General features: G+C 41.7%; 1 protein-coding gene across 2 annotated transcripts in view; it reads left to right on the forward strand.

Moving 5' to 3' along the window:
• SPIDR (scaffold protein involved in DNA repair) overlaps positions 1 to 22,019 on the forward strand; it is a 479,623-nt gene that overhangs the window by 432,152 nt on the left and 25,452 nt on the right. For both annotated transcript variants that reach the window (XM_042923261.1, XM_042923262.1), the window contains 3 exons: positions 14,215 to 14,302; positions 15,718 to 15,861; positions 15,952 to 16,011. In XM_042923261.1, the coding sequence (XP_042779195.1) occupies positions 14,215 to 14,302; positions 15,718 to 15,861; positions 15,952 to 16,011 (292 nt within the window). The remainder of the gene's footprint in view (positions 1 to 14,214; positions 14,303 to 15,717; positions 15,862 to 15,951; positions 16,012 to 22,019) is intronic.

Below are 22,019 nucleotides of genomic sequence, written 5' to 3' on the forward strand. Positions count from 1 at the left end.
AATTCAGCCATCAATTACAACAACCTGTTCTGAAAACTATCCGTGTCTTTTTACAGATGTTTATGTAAACTCAGATGAAAAATATGTCTTTTTCCTAATATTAATGTTCTCCTTAGCCTCAGCACACTTACAGCTTCTGTCCCAGAGTTCAGGGTGGGCCTGTGCAGGGCCACGGACTCCCTCCCGTGGGTCAGCAGCATGCCTGGCTCACCTGAGACGTGGAGGCACCCATGTGGGGGAACATGGAGCTAGTGCCCCATGTCCTGCCTGTCTTGGCTTAGAAAAGGAAGAGCGGACATTGTAAAGGAAGGGTGTGAAGGATTGTCTAGCTTTCCCCAGTCTCTCTCCTCTTTCCTCCCAGCTCTCATGCTGCCCACTGGGTCCCATGTAAACTTTCCAGTGAAGACGACAGCATCACTCTTTGATTACAAAAGTACTCAACCTTTTGTTTTCCAGAAGCTTTGGGATCAGCTTGGGTGAGAGCTTCTAGTAAAGGAAAGAAAGATGATATTTGTAGCAAAATAATTAAGCAGAGCTGAAGGGGGTGTGACACTGGACACATTTCAGGTCAGGGTTGAAGGTCTCTTTGCTAGAGATCCTTGTCTCAAGGTAGTTAGACTTTTCAAATAACCACTTTGTTGAGATGCAGTTTACCCTCCATAAAACTTACCCTTCTAAAATTAAACCATTCAGTGGGTTTTTATATTCACAAAGCTGTGTAAGCATCATCACTGTCTAATTTCAGAACATTTTTACACCCCAGAAAGAAACCCCGTACCCATTAGCGGTCACTTCCTGTTCCCCTCAGCCCCTGACAAACATCAGTCTGCTTTCTGTCCATATGGATTTGCATATACTGAACACCTCATACAAATGGAACCATGTGTACTGTGGCCTTTCGTGCCTGGATTTTTGCACTTAGTATAATGTTTTCGAGGGTCATCCATGTTGTGGCAGGTAGCAGTGCTTCTTTCCTTTCATGGTTGCCAGATACGCCGGACTTGCTTATGTTTTCACCAACTGATGGACATTGGGGTTGTTTCCACTTGCTAGCTATCGTAAATAATAATGACTTACCCTGTGAGCACTCATATACAGTTTTTGCACGGACACAGTCTATTTCGGGTAGATACCTAGGATCAGGATTGCTGGGTCACTGCCAAACTGTTTTCCAAAGTGACTTCCCCAATGTTACCATCTTACCAGCATTACATTTTAAATCACCGGGTTACCTAATCTTGTTAGGATCTCAAGGTTTCCATGGCTCCTATCGATTTGTTAAGGATCTCCTGAGCCATCTAATAAGGTCTTCTCTAGTGGATCAAACCTTTTTCAAGGAAATGCACTTGAGTGTCATGACAAATGCTTGTTTAATTCATTCAAAGTTCTCTTTTGACTTTTCGAAGGTGACATAAAAGGACACAATGGGACATAAGCTGCCTTCTGGAAGACAGTCTTTTTTCTTCTTAAATTAGGTCAAAACTGTATTTATAATTAGCACAGAGTCTGACACTGGATTAATTAAATGAATAGGTGTGATTAGGCAAAAGAAAATCAGAAACCATAGGTTTCTTAAAAGGAAAGTCAAGGGCTTATGAAAAATTCTCAAATGGAAGCATTGTGGGACAAGAAAGCCAGCCTCCTGAGAGTGGACCCGATGTGCCTGTCCTCTGCGGAATCCTCAGCAGCCAGATGGGGATGTGCCCAAGACGCACTTAATGCCTGGATGGTGGTGTAAAGGCATGTGGCCTGGCCACCCCGTGCTCACTGGAGCACCCAGCTCCTCCCCAGTCACTTTCCAGTACTGCATAGGGAAGGCACACAGCACACTGGCACCTGTCACACACAGTGAGTTGCTTCAGTGCTTCCATTTGAGAATTGTTCCTACACAAGCTGATTTCAGATGGCAGCAGGCCTTGGAAAAAAGAGGATGAGGTGGGGTTTAGGTGGGGTGGCGATGATGTGCTCTGGGCTCCTGGGCTCTGCTCTGCTGCCCAGGTCAGTGTTCTGAGTGCCCCCAGTGCCACCCCAGCAGCAAGCTGTCCTCAGGCATAAACAGCGTATTAGACAACGAAGGCACATCTTTAAAGAGCCTTCTTATTGAACCTTGAAGATACTTGACGATCCCTCTACAGTCTGAGAAAGACAGGGAGCGAATCACTTTTTATGCTGTATTCACTTTGGGTGTAGGAGATACGTAGTGAAGGTTTAACATTTCCTTCTTCTCTTCGAGCATTTTCACTTGTACCAAATAAAAGCAGTCATGCCTGGAAAGATGGCCTGTGCACGGTGACTTACACACTTGCCTTTATGGAGAGAGGCTGTGTTGTTCCCATCCCCTACCACCTGTAACATGACACATGACTAATTCTGTTGCTGCAGCAGGCATGTCCGCACACACCCCTCCTCCCAGCCTGTCCAGCACAAGTCTCCCAGGGCTCTCCTGTTACCATTCTCACTTCTAGGACCTCCTGGGGTTCAGTGATGCCCGTGTTTATGGAGCAAGAGGTAACTTTGACCCAGATCATACGTGTCACAGGAGAGTTTTAAATGTCACCAGATCCTGGTAGGTTGGTTTGATCTGGAGTTGGCTTCAGCCTCAGGCTGTTGGTGGTGGTGCCTGGAACTTCTGTGCTCTCCCCACGGAGTGGTTTGGCCATGGCGTGGGTGGTCTGCAGGGGGTGACATCCCATGGAGTGTGGTGGGGGTGCGTGGGTGCTCTGCAGGGGGTGACATCCCCTGGAGTGTGGTGGGCGTGGCGTGGGTGCTCTGCAGGGGGTGACATCCCCTGGAGTGTGGTGGGCGTGGCATGGGTGGTCTGCAGGGGGTGACCTCCTGTGGAGTGGCGTGGGTAGTCTGCAGGGGGTGACATCCCCTGGAGTGTGGTGGGTGTGGCGTGGGTGGTCTGCAGGGGTGACATCCCCTGGAGTGTGGTGGACGTGGTGTGGATGCTCTGCAGGAGGTGGCATCCCATGGACTGGTGTGGGCTTGGCCTGGGTGCTGTGCAGGTGGTTTTAACACTGCAGGAAAAGGAGCCACCCCTGCAGACCACAGGCACCTGGACGCAGGCAGTGGAGGACACGTGGTGGCTATAAGACCTCTGTAAGAAATACTTTCTTTTTATCTAAGTTAAACTGCTATATCTTACTAGAAAGGGTAACCTTAAGTAAGTCAATTAATTTGCTATGATTTTTTAAGCCTTCTTTTTTCATGTTTATTTCTGTTGAGAGAGAGAGGGAGAGAGGGAGAGAGATAGCACGAGCAGGGGAGGGGCAGATAGACGGGGAGAGAGAGAATCCCAACCAGGCTCACACTGTCAGCACAGAGTCCGACGTGGGACCTGAACCCACTTAATGTGAGATCATGACCTGAGCCGAAACCAAGAGTCAGACTCAACCAGCTGAGTCACCCTAATTTGTGCCCCTAATTTGCTGTGATTTTTATCTGTACAAAGAAGGTTGTAAGTGAAACTTAATATATGTAAATATGTTTACAAATTAAAACAGTCCTTGGCCCATAGTAAAATTACCAAGTAATTATTAGTAGCTGTTACTATTATGCTTATATCTGGATTTCCGAGAGGGAATACCTTTCTAAGAAAAGAGGATTTGGTGGCACCTGGGTGGCTCAGTTGTTGGAGTGTCCGACCTCGGCTCGGGTCATGATCTCAAGGTTCGTGTTTCGGGCTCCACATCAGGCTCTGTGCTGACAGCTCGAATCCAGGACCCTGCTTCGAATTCCGTGTCTCACTCTCTCACTCTGCCTCTTCCCCACTCATGCCCTGTCTCTCTGTCTCTGAAGAATGAATAACTGTTCAAAAAATTTTTTTTAAAAAAGAGGATTTGTTGCCTTTCTAGGATTTCTAGAGTGGTTTTGAACACCTACAAGTGATATTCCCCTACCCATTCTCATACCTGTGTTCTTGCACAGACGTTAACAATGGTCCCTGCAGGAGTAGTCACGTTAAGGCTGCTTCACCTTTGCTGTTCTCTTTGGCACGGACAAGATGTTCACGGCGTGGAGTGCAGGGCCTCCTCCCTTGGGGGAGCCGGTGTGCACCCACCCCCCAGGAAGACATCTTCCTCAGGATCTCCATAGGTCTGGCTCAACACTGCCAATTGGCCTGCTTCTAGAACTACTGTATTCTTTATTTTTTTATTTTATTTTTGAGAGAGAGAGACCAAGCACGAGTGGGTAAGAGGCAGAGAGAGAGGGAGACACAGAATCCAAAGCAGGCTCCAGGCTCTGAGCTGTCAGCACAGAGCCTGATGCAGGACTCAAACTCACAGACAGTGTGATCATGACCTGAGCTGAAGCCGGACGCTTAACCGAATGAGCCACCCTTGCGCCCCTAGAACTACTATATTCTTGTTGGGTGTTGGGCCACAAGAAAGTATAAAGTGATAAGAATTGTTATATTATTTGCAAGTAACCAGATGCATTGATCTAATTTTATAAAGAGTGGAAAGTTATCTTTATAACAAAATAATATTCCTGTATAAGTTGAGCACTATTAATAAGGATTCAGGAAAAAGGAAGAAATTATATCTTAGGCTGCATTGAAATTGTATGTAAACATACAACTGACCAGAAATGCCTGAAGCCTGTTGTCAGGCACATAGAGCCAGTGCTATGAGGTGGAACATGTGTGGCCTGTGTCTTCTCATGGTGGGCGGCCATCGTCCAGCACACAGGGAGACAAAGACATGCCAGGAAGGTAGTGGACTCAATCTTGAGCAACACTGAGGTTTAAAGAACAGTTGCAACTTCTTGGTCTCAGGAGCCCGTTATACTCTTCAAAATTAATGAGACCCCAAGGAGATTTTCTTTTAGTGTGGGTTATATTGATTAAAATTTACTATATTTGAAATTAAAATGGAGAAAACTTAAATATTGATTACTTCACCTAAAAATCCCAATAATAAGCCCATTAAATAATAACATAAATAGTATTTTTATGAAAAATGTTTTCTAAAACAAAACCACTTTAGTGAGAAGAGTAGTATTGTTTTATGTTTTGCTGATCTCTTTAATGTCTGGACTAATGGAAAACAATGGAATATCATTTCTGCTCTGCATTCAAACTGTTGTAGCATCATGCATCCTGTGGCCTCTGGAAAACTCCATTTTGCACACATGAGAAAGGAAAATAAGGTCTTAGAAAATAGTTCTGGCCATGTGGGCCACCTGAAAGGGTATCCCCAAGCCCCTCTTTGAGAAACATGGGTCTGAAGTATTCCATTTTTCAGACAATCTGTGTTGCAGAGTTTGAGTACTACTATAATAGTAGGTATGGAGAAATTACCAACCAATAGTAGGAATGGAAAAAAATTGCCATTTCCAATGGCAAATTTCAGGAACATTTTATACCCAAAATATATGCTTGATTTAAAACAAAACAAAACAAAACAAAAAACCCTAAGTATGAACTAACTCAGTGGACCAGGTTGCTTCCTTACATGTTGCCTTCCTATTATAGTTGATATCACCATTGTAGTTTAAATCTCCTGGAGCAAATTCCACTCTATCCGCAGCCAAAAGAAAGTGGTTCAGGTAGTCTTAGATTAATCAGGGAACACTTGGGAGTAGTATGTAGATGAGACTATATAAGATGGGGAAAATAACTGAGAAAACAGGCCAAGCAGGCAGGTAGTATCAGTTAACAATCTGGTATGCAGAGGGGAAAACCTGCCCCCTTTGCCTTCTTCCAGTGGACTGGAGGCCATGAACGTCTTCGTTTCCCTTGCTTCGAGTGGTTGGTTTTCCAGATAGCGTTAATTATCTACTAGTCAAAATAAAGAAGATTGGATATAATGAAACCAGAGGAAGTCAATCATTTGCTGCAGCAAAACATCTATAAAATTTGTGTGGAAATATGTAAATTTAGCATTGTTTCAAATGGCATTGAGGCTGGAACGCCAGTTCCAGTTGTACATGTTTCTGACATTCCTTTCTGATATCGTCCCCAGCCACCCTCCTTACTCTCGCAGCCTCCTTTTCAGACCCAGGCAGAGGGCCTGCTGTTGCTGCTACAGGACTAACCCCAGGACTCTTTAGCGCATCACATGACCCAGAGCACGGAGAGCTGCCTTTCTCAGCCACAAGTCCTCTAAGTGGATGTACCCACTGGTGTTCTCTGAGCATGCATAGCTTACTCAATTCCACGCACCGTTCTTGCACAAGGATGGGGTACATTGGCTCTTACTAACCCCAGGAGAGACATCCGAGTGTGGACACCATTTCAGATTCTTATGCCAAATTTATGAGACTTTTTTCTGGAGATGCCCTCAAGTTGGTCCCCTCCCCCTAGAAACTCCTTTGTGTCCTTTGTGTATAACAAACTATAGGCAAGAAAATGATTTTTTTTTTTCATTCTGAGAAATAAGTGACTTTGCTTCTTAACCAACACCCAAAGCCCTTTGCAGCATGAGAAGAAGTCTTCAGTCAGCCAGGCTTATAGATCATTCTGCAGAAGGCATTTAGCATAGATGGTCGGCTATTTCTAGCTGCTCCATACTGTGGCACTTTCATAGAAAGGACATATATCTTGTTCCCACTCCTCTATCAGCCACTGCAAACTTCACCTTTACCTAACACTGGAGATTTTGGAATCACATTTCCTTCTCAAGCAGAGACACATGTCAGCAAGGAATGCTAGCATTATAAATTGGAGAACCACCAAATCCTAGAAGGGAGGAAAGTGAGTCCAAGAGAGATTTCAGGACTTGCCCACATTATGTATGAAAGGTGTCCTCTCTATACCCCATTCTGCCTCCAGCACTCCATCAAAGCAAATCCCATCTCCAGCAGCATTGGTGGGGTTGGAGATGTGTACCCCAAGGCATGATGGGGCAGTATTCCCTTCTGAACAACCTTCACCTCTATTGCAATCCTAAGTTCCAGTCAATCTCTGGGACCTTAATTAGATTTAAAAAGTGTGATACTCTTCATTCTATTGTATCTCTCCTAAGGGGTCACTCCAAGAACTTTTTCCTAAGTACTCTAAGAAGGCACCTTTTATACTGTAACCAGTCCCAGTTAGGGGTGGCGCTTGCTTTAGAGAGAGTGGAAGAGTTGAAAACCATTTTAAAGTAAATCTCATGTCCCACATCCTGCTTATGCTGTTGGTCATAGGAGTAAGTATCTTCGAAAAGAGTATATACCTTGGGGGCGCCTGGGTGCCTCAGTTAAGCGTCCAACTTCAGCTCAGGTCATGATCTCACAGTTGGTGAGTTCGAGCCCTGTGTCGGGCTCTGTGCTAACAGCTCAGAGCCTGGATCCTGCTTCAGATTCTGTCTCCATCTCTCTGCCCTTTCCACCCCCCACCCATGCTCTGTCTCTGTCTCTCTCACAAATATGAAAAATAAAACTTGAAAAAAAATTTTTTAAAGGAAAAGAGTATACTTTGCAGTTATGAATAGTTGTATCATTAGTTTATTCTATGCTAGTACTTAACACACCTAGACTATTTATAAGAAAGTGGGTGAAGGCTACACAGGATCTCTGTACTATCTTTGCTACTTTCTATGAGTCTATAATTAGTTCAAAATAAGGTTTTTTAAAAAATCAAATGAATTACTGATTAAATAGTTTAAAATAGTAATAAGTAATGGTGAATTAAATTATATTACTTTTGGGGGACTTTATTTGAATGTACCTAAAAACACCAATAGTAGCAATAGCAGTTACCATTTATGCCACAGTCAGGCACAAAGGATACATTCCATACAGAATGTATGGAAACATGTCCACAGTCCGTGGCTGGGTGGATCACAGCTAGGCTCAGACCAGACCTGTGTGAAACTAAAGACGATGTGCTCTTCACTTTAAGATACTTCTCTCCATTGGTTACCACTGTTTTATTGTTTTGTTTTGTTTTGTTTTTTAATTTTACTTTTTATTTTTTAAAATTTACATTCAAATTAGTTAGCATATAGTGAAACAATGATTTCAGGAGGAGATTCCTTAATGCCCCTTACCCATTTAGCCCATCCCCCCTCCCACAACCCCTCCAGCAACCCTGATTGTTCTCCATATTTATGGGTCTCTTATGTTTTGTCCCCCTCCCTGTTATTATATTATTTTGGTTTCTCTTCCCTTATGCTCATCTGTTTTGTCTCTTAAAGTTCTCATATCAGTGAAGTCATATGATTTTTGTCTTTCTCTGACTAATTTCACTTAGCATAATACCCTCCAGTTCCATCCATTGCAACATAGTTGCAAATGGCAAGATTTCATTCTTTGATTGCTGAGGAATATTCCATTATACATACGTACCACATCTTCTTTATCCATTCATCCATCAATGGATATTTGGGCTCTTTCCATACTTTGGCTATTGTTGATAGTGCTGTTCTAAACATGGGGGTGCATGTGTCCCTTCAAAACAGCACACCTGTATCCCGTGGATAAATGCCTAGTAGTGCAATTGCTGGGTCATAGGGTAGTTCTATTTTTAGTTTTTTGAGGAACCTCCATATGGTTTTCCAGAGTGACTGCACCAGCTTGCATTCCCACCAACAATGCAAAAGAGATCCTCTTTCTCCGCATCCTCCTTGCCAACATCTGTTGTTGCCTGAGTTGTTAATGTTAGCCATACTGACAGGTGTAAGGTGGTATCTCATTGTGGTTTTGACTTGTATTTCCCTGATGATGAGTGATGTTGAGCATTTTCTCATGTGTCTGTTGGCCATCTGGATGTCTTCCTTGGGGAAATGTCTATTCATGTCTTTCGCCCATTTCTTCACTGGATTATTTGTTTTTTGGGTGTTGAGTTTGATAAGTTCTTTATAGATTTTTGGATACTAACCCTTTATCTGGTATGTCATTTGCAAATATCTTCTCCCATTCTGTCAGTTGCCTTTTAGTTTTGCTGATTGTTTCCTTTGCTGTGTAGAAGCTTTTTATTTTGATGAGGTCTCAGTAGTTCATTTTTGCTTTTGTTTCCCTTTCCTCCGGAGACATGCTGAGTAAGAAGTAGCTGCGGGCAAGATCAAAGAGGTTTTTGCCTACTTTGTCCTTGAGGATTTTGATGGCTTCCTGTCTTACATTGAGGTGTTTCGTCTTTCTGTGTCTGGTGTAAGAAAGTGGTCCAGGTTCATTCTTCTACATGTCGCTGTCCAGTTTTCCCAGCACCGCTTGCTGAAGAGACTGTCTTTATTCCATTGGATATTCTTTCCTGCTTTGTCAAAGATTAGTTGGCCATACGTTTGTGGGTCCATTTCTGGGCTCTCTATTCTGTCCCATTGATCTGAGTGTCTGTTCTTGTGCCATGGTTACCACTGTTTTAACAGAGCCCCAGCTTTTTGGTTTTCAAAATAGATTATAAAAGTGTTGTATATGTTCTGTTAAAATTTCAAAGCATCCGAAAAGCATAAAAGTGAATATAGGATAAAAAAACCAAGTGTTCTTTTATAAATCATTCCAGATATAAAATTTCATGTTTCCAAATTTTTTTAAATATGTGTAATAACTTACAAACAAAATTGGATTTATAACCCCACACATTGTTGGGATGTAAAATGGTGCAGTGCCAGCACTATGCACCACAGTCAGGTAATTCCTCAAAAAGTTAAACACAGAATTACCATATGACCCAGCAAATTACTCCTAGGTTATCTGCGTAAGAGAATTGAAAACATGTGTCCACACAGAAACTTGTACATGGGTGTTCATAGCAACAGTTTTCATTAACAGCTGAGAAGTAGAAACAACCCAAATGTCCATGAACTGATGAATGGATAATAAAATGTCATTTATCCATACCATGGATTATTCAGCCAAAAAAGGAATATAGTACTGACACATGCTATAACATAGATGAACCTTAAAAACATGATGCTGAGTAAAAGAAGCCAGACAAAAAAGACCACATTTAATATTATTCCATTTATATACAATGTCCATAAAAACAGCAAGGAGATCTGTAGCAAGAGTGACTGCTGATGGGCACAGCACAGGGTGTATCTGGGATGGTATTGGCATGAGGAAACATTCTGGAAGTAGACAGTGGTGAAAGTTCCACAAGCCTATGAATACACTAAAAACCATGCACTGTACACTTTAAAAGGATGAATTTTTTGGTATGTGACATATCTCAATTTTAAAAATTAGATTTAAGGGCACTCGGGAGGCTCAGTTGGTTAAGCGTCTGACTCTTGATTTCAGCTCAGGTCATGATCAGGTTCATGGGATAAAGCCCCGAGTTGGGCTCTGCACTGACAGCATGCAGCCTGCTTGGGATTCTCTCTCTCTTTCTCTCTCTGCCCCTCTCCCACCCACAAGCACGCAGTGTGCACACGCTAAATAAATAAATAAATAAATAAATAAATAAACAAACAAACCAACAAACAGTTTAAAAACTAAATTGAAAAATAAAATAAAAATTGTGTTCTGCTGTAAAGAATTTGGGATGCTCATATTATATCACATCTCACATAGAAGGGAGTATAACTCTTTCCATGAGCTGTCAACAATCCTCAGCCAAAATACTGGGTACTCATTTTCATGGTAAATATAACTTTTTTATGAAAAATGAGTATACATACATATATATATATATATATATATATATATATATATATGCATGTATATATATAACAAAATACAATTTTAACCATTTTAAGTGTGCATTTTGGTAAATATAATTTTAATATGTGCGTATATCTTGATGTCTTCCCATTTAAATATTACCCTGTTGCTATAAATAAAATATAGCTATGGAAGCTTTCTAGTTTTCTGAGATGTGACCCAAATTTTTCTGCAGATTCACTTTATGCAATCTATAAATTAAGATATATCCTAAGAAATTTATTCTGGCAAAATGATGTTTTCAGATTTTTTTTCATATTTTTTTACCATAAACTGGATGACTTTTTCTGTATGTCCTTTTCCCCCTCTATTTTAATTAAACATATATTTTACAAACTTTAAAAAAAATGAAAATATAAACTTTTGGTGGCATCTACCCATCAGATAATTTGTTTGTTGTTTTAAACATATTTTAAAGGGATGGCTTTTTAGAAAGAATGAGTTTCCTATGCAACAAAGTGAAACCTGATACAAAAATGAATGGGAAGGACTGAAGTGAGAAGAACAATACACTGTAACTGTGCCAAAAGTTAGCTTCAGCACAAAGTCTGTCCAATTAGAGGCTGGAGTCATTTCGAGGGATGTGCGTGCTGCCTGAGACGAAAGCTCTAGGTCACAGAGCCATCTGAATCATATCTATTTTTCAAAACAGTAGAGAAGCTGATTTTTTATAAGACTGTTTTTTATTTAATGCATTAAAGTATAAATGTGTAACCGGTCCAAACTTTTAAAATTAGCCACTAGCATCCTCTAAATAAGTAAGCATCATTAAATTCAAATAGAACTTTTCTAAGGCTATATTCATAGTATAGCACTTGTCAAAGAAAATTCCAAGGGAACACTGCTTCCAAAAAGGACTTCATGGTTATAAATTGAAGAAACTTCCATTTGTCCAGATCTTACATGTATCTTTTACACCAGGTTTTCCAGAGTCTCCCACTCCAGTGTGTCTGGCTAAGCCACAGGTAGGCTGCATGCGACAACCCTAACCCACCATAGAACCCTCTCTTCTTGGAGTTTATGGACTCCACACAACAGAAACTCTAAAAATTTAGGAAAATCGATAAACACTTGGTCACTCTCTGGAAAGTGTTATTTTCCTGTTCTGTATAAAGAATCATCTTTTCATCATACCTTTAATTTGACTCTGTTCCTTCACAAAGAAGGTCACTCTGGGGTTAAAATCTTGTCTTCAACTGGGAAATTTTTGAACAGAAAACAGCATAGAAGTTAATAGCCTAAGGGCGCTTGGATGGCCTAGTCGGTTAAGTGCCTGACTCTTGATCTCGGCTCAAGATCTTGGGGTCGTGAGATCCAGCCCTACGTAGGGTTCAGCGTGGAGCCTGCTTGGAATACTCTCTCTCTCTCTCTCTCTCTCTCTCTCTCTCTCTCTCTCTCGCTCCTACCCCCCTCAAAAAATAAATAAATAAACTTTAAAAAAAAGAAGCTAATAGCCTAAACAATTAGCAATATGAATAATTACAAGAGCATCAGATGCCCAACATGTTGAGTACTTATTCTGAGCATAGAAACCCTAGTAGATGCTGTACTCGCAGTATGTTTTTCACCCCTTGCAGTAACACAACAGGTGTGTACTGATCTCTCCCAACTTTACAGAAGAGGAGACGGAAGGTGCAGGAATTAAGCAAACTTTCTTAAGGTTTCACAGTATATAAAATGCAGAACTAGAACAAGAGACAGGTCTTGTTGCAAGGCCCATGCTGTACCCACTCCATCGTAAACGAGGGGCTTGAGCAAAGTCTTACCTTTGCCTTTGAAATGTAGTCAGGTCTAAGGTGAGAAATGGACATATTTATTGGTGTAGAAAATTACTGTTTGCCCGCCAACCTTGCATTTCACCAGACTGCAAATAGGAAATGAGCATATCAAATGTGTTAGGTCTGATTTCTGCAGTGAAGTATGTAGGTGTTTGTGATAGCTGGGTGTCAGTTCCTCATCCACCAAGTCTCTTGACCACTTTGTCTGGGCTGACACTTCTCTGCAACCAGGACAAATTGATGCCCACCCACTGGGGAGCTCACATCAAACAGTGAGAGGACGGCAGAGGAACATGAGTCAGGTGGCATGCTCCAGGAAAAAAAGGAGCCAAGCCAGGAGCAGGAAGTACTGGGCACGTGGCAGACAGAGAGCAAGAGGCAAGTCCGTGTCCCATGTCCTTCCTGCCACCCCACCCACCCCCGGGAGAGACATCATGGGCCCACCCCATTCCTTAGTCTTGGGGAAGGGCAGTGAGAGGTCAAATGAGCTTACCTCTGCACCTTCCCTGACAGCTTTTCCTGACCTTAGGTAGCCCTGGGTCCCCCAGCCCTGTCCGTCACTCACATAGAGAGCTGCAACAGGGTACTTCTCAGAATTAATCAAGAGAGGGAGAGAGTAAATTTTCACCAGGCAATCCCTTTTTACCATGTGTTACCCACATTTTGCTTATTTGTTTGCTTGATTTTGACCCAATACCTAAAAATTCACAGGAATGCTATTGAGCTTGGTGTTTGTCACAGGCTATGCCCTACGATTCTATTGAAATTGATTTGAGGAACCCAAAGGGGGTGGGGAGGTGCTTGTGTTGTCTAGTGCAAGCTAAGACCCTCATCTTCAGGTTCTGAGTTGTTCAGTTTTGTTAGCTGCTAGATCCTAAGCACCTAAAACTTGCTGTTAAACATTGAAAGAAATAAGAATATATAGATATTTACTCACACATGCATTCTATCTTGTTGAGAGAGCAAAATCTAAGAAGGCTTTGTGAGATGTGTGTGTATGTGCACGCGTGCGTGTATACCAACTAAAACGGGGGAGTTTTTTAGTGTGATAAAATGTAAATAACATAAATTTTCCACCTTAACCATTCACACTGTTCAACATCCATCACACCCCTCCAGCTCTAGAATGTTTCCATCTTCCCAAACTAAAACTCCATGACCATTCAACACTAACCGCCTGTTTCCCACCCCCTCAGCCCTTAGCAACCATCATTCCACTTTCCGTTTGTACAAGTTTGATTGCTCTAGGAACCTCATGAGTGGAATCATATAATATTTGTCCTTGTACGTCTGGCTATCTTTTTTACTTTAGATAGCTTATTGATAATTTTTCTTCTTATGAGTAATACATACCTATTTTGGAAAAAGATAGGAAACACATAAAAGCCAAAGGAAGAAAGTGTTACTTCTAAGCTGCACTCAGATAACCACTAAAATCATTTGTATATCTTTCAGTATCCTTTTCTTTTGGCTTATTACATGTAGGTATGTGCATAGATACATACATAGAGAAAGACATTATAGTTTGTTGCCTGCTTTTCCATTAGCAAGGTATCAGAAACATTTTCCCATTTTCTTAAACACTTCTGTGTAACCACTTCAATGGCTGTACAATACTTGATTGGGGAGCTGTATCACAATGTAATGGACAAACTCCTTCCTGTTCTTGCGCGATTTCAAAGGCCTGTTTGTGTGACAGTGTCTTCCCCATCCAAATCAGCACACATCCTGAATGGTGTCTCCTTGGCATTAGGGATAGTACCTGTTAAGCAAAACTGCACATGCCCAGATCATGAACGGGCACTGAAGTGACGAATACCATCAACAGCATCTTTTTTTTTTCCAGGACAGCAGGGCTTTTCAGCTTGATTGACACCATGTGGCCTCCAGCCATGCCTCTGAAAGCACCTGGCCGTGGCCAAGCCCATGAAGAGGTAAGCCAGCATCTGAGGGGCTTCCCCTGACTGACACCTGCACCATGCCAGGTGCTGAGTCAGGCCCCACCCACAGTTCACATCCCCGAGAAGCCGAGGTCCAGTAACTATCAGCCAGGAGGACAGAGATTCAGACTAGTTCACCTCAGTCTAAAGTCCAGCCTCTAGCTGCTTTCTTTGCTATGCCACACTCCATTCTTCTTGAGGTTAATTTATGACGATGTCTTAAAACCACAACCACTGCATGCCATTGTAACAATTAGGGTCTTAGCCTCGTACTAAGTAAGACACAGGGTGTTTTCCCCTCTGCCTCCCAGATACTGTTAGAACCAACATTCAGTTACCAATTAGAGCACAAACTCATATAATGTGGTAAATAAAACCCATGGTATTGGTACAACTACCCGGTTAGCCAGGGATTTCCCTTCTACTGCATCAAATTGTTTATGGTAGTTGCTCACAGGTAGTAAAACTGACTGATTAAAATGTGTCCCTTCTTCACCATCCTCAAATATATCCACCAGACTGGCCAGCGGCTGCTTTGGGCCATAGCTCTGAAAGCTGAAAACTGGGGGCTGTCTTGTTTGTGTGGTAGCTGAGTTCCTAGCAGACTGCTAAGACTATAACTCTGTACTGTGCTAGACCAGTAAACAGTTGTCAACAATACCCATTTTTTTTAAAAGGGAAGAAGTGTACTTATTTTTTTATTTATTTTTAATGTGTATTCATTTTTTGAGAGAGAGAGAGAGAGAGAGAGAGAGAGCATAAGTGGGGCAGGGGCAGAGAGGGGTGGGGGAACACAGAATGTGAAGCAGGCTCCAGGCTCTGAGCTGTCAGTACGGAGCCCGATGCAGGGCTCGAGATCATGACCTGAGCTGAAGTCAGACACTTAACAGACTGAGCCACCCAGGCGCTCAAAGAGGAAGAAGTTTCTAAATGGTGTTTTCAGATATACTCTGAAGAATGGTTTGTTTTTGTTTTTGTTATTTAATTTTTTTAAGTTTATTTATTTACTTAGAGAGAGAGCTTGGGAGGGGCAGAGAGGGGGAGAGAGAGAATCCCAAGCAGGCTCCACATTACCAGCGTGGAACCTGATCCAGGGCTCGAACTCACAAACCATGAGATCGTGACCTGAGCCAAAATCTAGAGTTGGATACTTAACCACCTGAGCCACCCAGGTACTCCTGAAGAATTTTTGTTTTTAATGAAATCTTGAATCCGTAGTAAATTCAAAAAGTGTAAAAGTTCTTATGTTTGTTCCCAGAGATAAACAACATACCAGTTTCTTATATAACCTTCCAGGGAGATAGAATGCATCTGTGAATAGATACCTATATATTAAAGAGTAGATTTTAATAGTATATTTGAATATTTACCAGCACACTTATGTTTGCCTTTGCCTTCATTTTAAACAGGTAGAAACTCGTGTGCCTCCTCCTAGCTTCTGTTACATCCTCTCTGCTCATCCAAGTGTGGGACAGATTGATGTCATAGAAGAAGACCGCATTTCTAAGCTTTACCAACCTCCAGTTACCCGCTGCTTAAGAGAAATTCTTCAGGTATCAGCTGTGTTTCTAATAGGGTCTTTAACTACTTTTACTGTATGTGTGTTTTGTGTCACGTTCTAATCATTTTCAATGCCTTTCCAGAGCGATGACCACAGTACACGTTGCAGTTTCTATGCCAGAGTGATTTATCAAAGATCACAGGTAATCGACCCCTCTCTCTCTCTTTCTGATAAGGTGTTAAAAAGTTTACTAAAGGATAACCTCTCATAGAAATTAATGGAGTGCTAAAATGGAAAAGCGTTTTTAAAATCCAGTTATGCGTGCTCCTAGCCTAGGCAGCAGTATATCCATTTCTTGTGCAGGTGCAGCCTGCCAGCCAGTGTGGTATGTCCTGGGTGTGAAACAGCCTAGGCATAGCCCGCCTGAGAAGTTCTCAGCCCCGCACTGTGCATTCCTTTCTGGCACACAGGCAGGTCGTAGGAAGGGGGTAAAAGGAGGACTCTCAGGACTGAGCTCGGCCCCTGCCAGAACTGTCCAAGAGCTCTGAGTTAGCGACAGGTGAAGGAAGCCCTGTGGCCCCTGGGAGGCTTTGGCAGTCCTGGGGAGATGCTCATTTGCCGCCTTGCCACTTAACAAATCAGCTAGGAGCAGAAAAGGGAAAGAGATGTTTTTGGTAAGCGGAACACCTGACGTAAGTTCTGCCAGAAAAAAAAACCTCTGCTGGACCTTAACTCAGAGAGGAACATCCATGCACATCTGTCACCGGAGGAATACAGACCATCCCACTGTTCAATCCTCGTTTTCCTTTTCTCCGTTCACTTCGTAATCATTTGACAGTGAATTGATACCCCTCCTGAGGAATAAGAGAGTGACTGACATCAGTCATTCACAGTGCTTCCTATGAGCCACCCAGTATTTGGCTCAACAGGCAGGGCGACAGGCCCTCACTAAGGGTGATATCCAAGTACCTGAGGTGCCTCTTACCTCCCAACCCTGAAGCAAACCGAAGGCTGACTGCAAATTCCCCCACCCACCGTCTGCAGGACACTTAGTGTGTTAAGACATGCTTGGCACCTGGCACATTGCCTATTATTCTCACACACATTCCAGGTCGTATGACTGTGTCATAGGCAGTGGTTCTCTGTGCGGCTGCCATTTACTCTGCAGATAGACTGCTGTCCTCGGGGGCAATATAGCACACGTTGGTGCCCGTAGAGGCTCACCTGCCCACAGCCCCAGCTGACAGCAGAGGTGGGAAGTAAAAAGAGCAGGTGTCCGATATACCATAGCTAAGTCTCACTGCTAGTCCCAGTGGACAGAGAGAGACAAACTACAGGTCGTCTGCCTCACTGCATGAAGGAGCCTTGCCTTCTGGCCAATTGAGAACACTGATACCCTCCTGTCCTGAGTTTTCTGCCAAGAAATAGGCTTCCATTAGCACAGGTGCAGCCTGCCAGCAAGCGTGGGTTTCAGTGGGAGTATGTACCGAAGGATTGGTAGTACTTAGGTGACAGGGGCTTGGAACCCAAAGGAACAGATTCCTCGATGCGTTATAATTCTCTGTACCTACTGTGTTCTGCTCTTGTGGGGCAGAGAATCACCAGAAACCAACTTCCTCAGGGAGGAATTGAAATAAGCTAGGTCCTGGGGCCACAGTGTGGTCCAGCGAGTCACCTGTACGTTACAGTGCTGGTTGACTTTAAGAAGGGCACTAGGAGTCGCTGCAAGAACCTGAGTTTTTAAAGAAGATTCTATTGTATCTCCATTATACAAATGGCCAAGTCATGCAGGTGAAAGAGATATTTACCTTTTTTTTTAATGATTTTATCTTTAAGTAATCTCTACCCCTAACTTAGGCTCAAACTTACAACCCTGAGATCAAGAGTTGCGTGCTCTACCCAACTTAGCCAGCCAGGTGCCCCCTTGACTTGTATTTTGAATAAAATTATTCTAACCTTTTAGATTAATGGTAATTATAGATTCATGTAGGCTGCAAAGAAATAGTGTCCTCCCATGTAGCCTGCCCTGTACTAACTTCTCATACCCAGAGTAGCCACCATTTAACACCCTAACCAAGAAAGTGACATCAGCCACTAATCTGGTGTCATCTTCATAATTAGGTCATTTCATGATAGTTACACAAATGAGACCACGCAATGTATATCAGTGATGTCTCCTAGGCCAGCTGCACAAAGTACCAAAAGCTGGATCTCTGAAAACAACGGAAATGTATCATGTCACACTTCTGGAGGCCAAAAGTCTGAAATCAAGGAAGGTATCAGCAGGGCCATGCTCTCTGTGACGGCTTCAGGGAAAATTTCCTTGCCTCTTCCAGCTTCTGGTGTTTGCTGGCAATCCTTGGCGCATACACGCATCACCCCAGGCACATGGCCATCTGTGTCTTCACGTGGCCTTCCCTCTGTGCCTATCAGAATCCAAATTTCCTTTTCTTTTAGGGACACCAGTCATATTGGATGAGGGCCTGCTGAAATGATCTCCTCTTAACTTGGTTACATTTATAAAGACTTTAGTTTCAAATTAGATCACATTCTGACATACTAGAGTTAGGACTTCAACCGATCTTTTTGGAGGGACACAATTCAACCTGTAACAGCTCCTTTGGGAGCTATTTGGTCGGGATTATTTTTCCCCCAATTAATAAAATTCTCTAGAGATTCATCCAGAGAACTAATAATGTTGAACATCTTTTCATGTGTTTTTTTGCCATCTGTATAACTTCTTTGATGAAATGTCTATACATGTCTTTTGCCTATTTTCTGTTTGGATTATTTGTTTACTGCTGAATTTTTATTTATTTTTTCAATATGGCATTTTCTTTCATATTTATATTTTTATTTTTTATATTTTGGTTAGATAACATACACTGCAATATTGGTTTCAGAAGTAGAACTCAGTGATTCATCACTTACATATAATACCCAGTGCTCATCATAAGTGCAGTCCTTAATGCCCATTACCCAAGTAGCCCATCTCCCACCCATGTCCCTCCATCAATCCTCAGTTTGTTCTCTCGTTAAGAGTCTCTTGTGGTATGTTTCCCTTTCTTCTCTTCCCGTCCCTCCTTTTCATATGTTCATCTGTTTTGTTTCTTAAATTCCGAATATAACTGCTGAATTTTTTAAGTTCTTTATATAATCTCTATACAAAGCCTTTGTCAGATATGTGATTTGCCAATATTTCTCAGGGTCTATAATCTGTGTTTTCATCCTTTCAACAGGAGTTTTGCAGGGCAGAGTTTTTCAGTTTTATGTGGTCAAATGTATTAACTTTCCCTCTTATGGATCATGCCTTTGTCATTAAGTCTAAGACAAGTCAAGTCTCTTTGCCTAGTCTTAGGTCCCAAAGTTTATCTTTTTTTTTTAAATGTTTACTTATTTTTAAGAGACAGAGAGCATGCGCTCAGCGCGCGCACACACACACACACAAACACACACACGTGAATGGGGGAGGGGCAGAGGCAGAGAGACAAAAAGAATCCCAAGCAGGCTTCTCACTGTCAGCACAGAGCCCAGGATGGGTCTGGATCTCACGAACTGTGAGATCATGACCTGAGCCCAAATCAAGAGTCAGATGCGCAACTGACTGAGCTACCCAGGTGCCCCCCAAATTTATGCTTTATGTTCTTTTCCAGAAGATTTATAATTTTACATTTGAGTATGCTGCATTTTTGAGTTGGTTTTTTAATAAAGTGTGTAGTTTAGGTCAAAGTTCATTTTTTTTTGCCTAGAGATGTCCAGTGTTCCAGCATTATTTGTTGATAGGTTGTCCTTCCTCCATTGAATTGCTTTTGCAACTTTGTCAGAAATTAATGGGGCATTTTTGTGTGGAAGAGATCTTTTTTGTTGTTGTTGTTCTTAAGTAGGCTTCACACCCAGCGTGGAACCCAACACGGGGCTTGAACTCACAACCATGAGATCAAGACTTGACTGAGATCAGGAGTCGAACACTTAACTGTCTGAGCCACCCAGGCGCCCCAGAAGAGATCCATTTTTAATAAAATTTTAGCAATAATAATGGTAGTACAGCTTTCAATTAGTTGGTTATTTGTGTCTTTTTACAGAGGATATTATTTGTTACTGATTTTATTCATAACCCCAATGGTAACAATAAATTGATAGTTAATTTCAAAGGAAGTTAGACCATTTTGGCTCATCAAGAAATTAAAAAAGAGACAGTAAGCCAAATCCAGGGTATTTACAAAGAGTATCTAAAATCTTTGAATGCTGTCAGAACTCCCAACTATAGATAATCTTATAGAAATCTTTGCCCTTCCTGAGATATCTACCATTTTTTAAAATGTGATTTTGCTAGTTGTTCCCCTAAAATCATTTATAATTCCATGGTCCAATACAGGATCTTGCATTGCACTTAGCTGTCATGTTTCTTTCCTCTTCAAATAGAACGTTTCTGCATCTTTGCTTATTTTTTAGGACCTTAACATTTTTGAAGAATAGAGATCAGTTACTTAGAATATCTGCCCCTTTGGATTTGCCTCATGTTAGCTCATGACTAGATTCAAGCTACGCATTTTTGTCAGGAATACCACATAAAAATACTGTCTTCGTATCAGAAAGCACACAGCTGATTTGTCCCAGTGCTATAATATTTTATCAGTTGATTACAATGGTGTTATCTAAGATGCTCAAAATCACTCACCATCAGGGAAATACAAATCAGGATTACAATGAGATACCACCTCACACCTATCAAAATGGCTAAGAGTAACAACACAGGAAACAACAGGTGTTGGCAAGGATGTGGAGAAAGGGGAACCCTTTTGCACTGTTGGTGGGCGTGCAAACTGGTGAACTCTGGAGAACAGTGTGGAGGCTCCTCAAAAAGTTAAAAGTAGAACTACCCTACAATCCAGCAATTGCACTACTAGGTATTTATCCAAAGGATACAAAAATACAGATTTGAAGGGGCACATGCACCCCGATGTTTATAGCAGCATTATCAACAATAGCCAAATTATGAAAATAGCCCAATATCCACTGACTAATGAATGGATAAAGAAGAGGTGATTGATATATATAATATTAGTTGTGAAAAAGAAATCTTCCTATTTGCAATGACATGGATGGAGCTAGTGAGTATTGTGCTAAGTGAAATAAGGCAGAGAAAGACAAAGACCATATGATTTCACTCATATATGAAACTTAAGAAACAAAACAAATGAGCAAAGGGGGAAAAAAAGAGAGAGGCAAACCAGAAAACAGACTCTTAACTATAGAGAACAAATAGGGTTGCTAGAGGGGAGGTGGACAGGGAATGGGCTTAATGGGTGATGGGTGTTAAGGAGGGCACTTTGATGATCACTGGGTGTTATATAGAAGTGATGAACCACTAAATTCTACACCTGAAACTAATAACATACACTGTATGTTAACTAACTGGAATTTAAAGAAAAACTTTTGAAAAAAAAATATGGTGTTTTCTAGTTTTCTCCACTCTAAAGTTAATAACTATCTGATCCATATAAAGGAAGATATTTGGGTGGGACATGGGTGGGAAGATATTTGTATGTAAGAAGATACATTGAGACTATGTAAATATCCTATTTTCATCAAACTTTTACTCACTCATTTTAATATCCATATGATTCTTGGCCTGAATTATTACTCTGATAGTGACCTAATGGTAGTTTTCTAGCTCTAGCTTACCTTCTATATTTATTAGTTGCATTCAGCTATACTTAGGAGCTTTTTATTTCCTTGATTTAATTATGTATTCACTTACTTATATCAGTATGGACCAGTGAATTCAGTTTTTATTCAATGAGTTATAATCTTCCTGTTGTTTATTTGGATGTTCAAATTTACCAGATTCAGGCTGGCTCATGTGCCCTTTGGGCATGTTCCTATATCCTTTTAAGTACTTCCTTGCTGTCTGACACAATGAGACGTTTCAGACTCACCTTGTGCTTTCTCTGCTCTGGAAACATCCATCTCTTCAAGGAGCCCTGGTTGATTTTAATGGAAAACAGCATTTAAACAAAGGTCTGGTAACTAGATGGGCTCATTGCCACTGGCATGTTATTGCCTTCAGACCCTCTCAGTGAACAGAACAAGGAAGTATTACGTGTGTAAACCCATGCACACATACACATAAATCTGTATTTCTTTCCATCTCTCCATCTATATCTGAAATCTTAATTTTACACCAATATCTCCAACTGTAGATCATTA

The sequence above is a fragment of the Panthera leo genome, chromosome F2 (genome assembly GCF_018350215.1).
Source record: "Panthera leo isolate Ple1 chromosome F2, P.leo_Ple1_pat1.1, whole genome shotgun sequence".
Lineage (NCBI taxonomy): Eukaryota > Metazoa > Chordata > Mammalia > Carnivora > Felidae > Panthera > Panthera leo.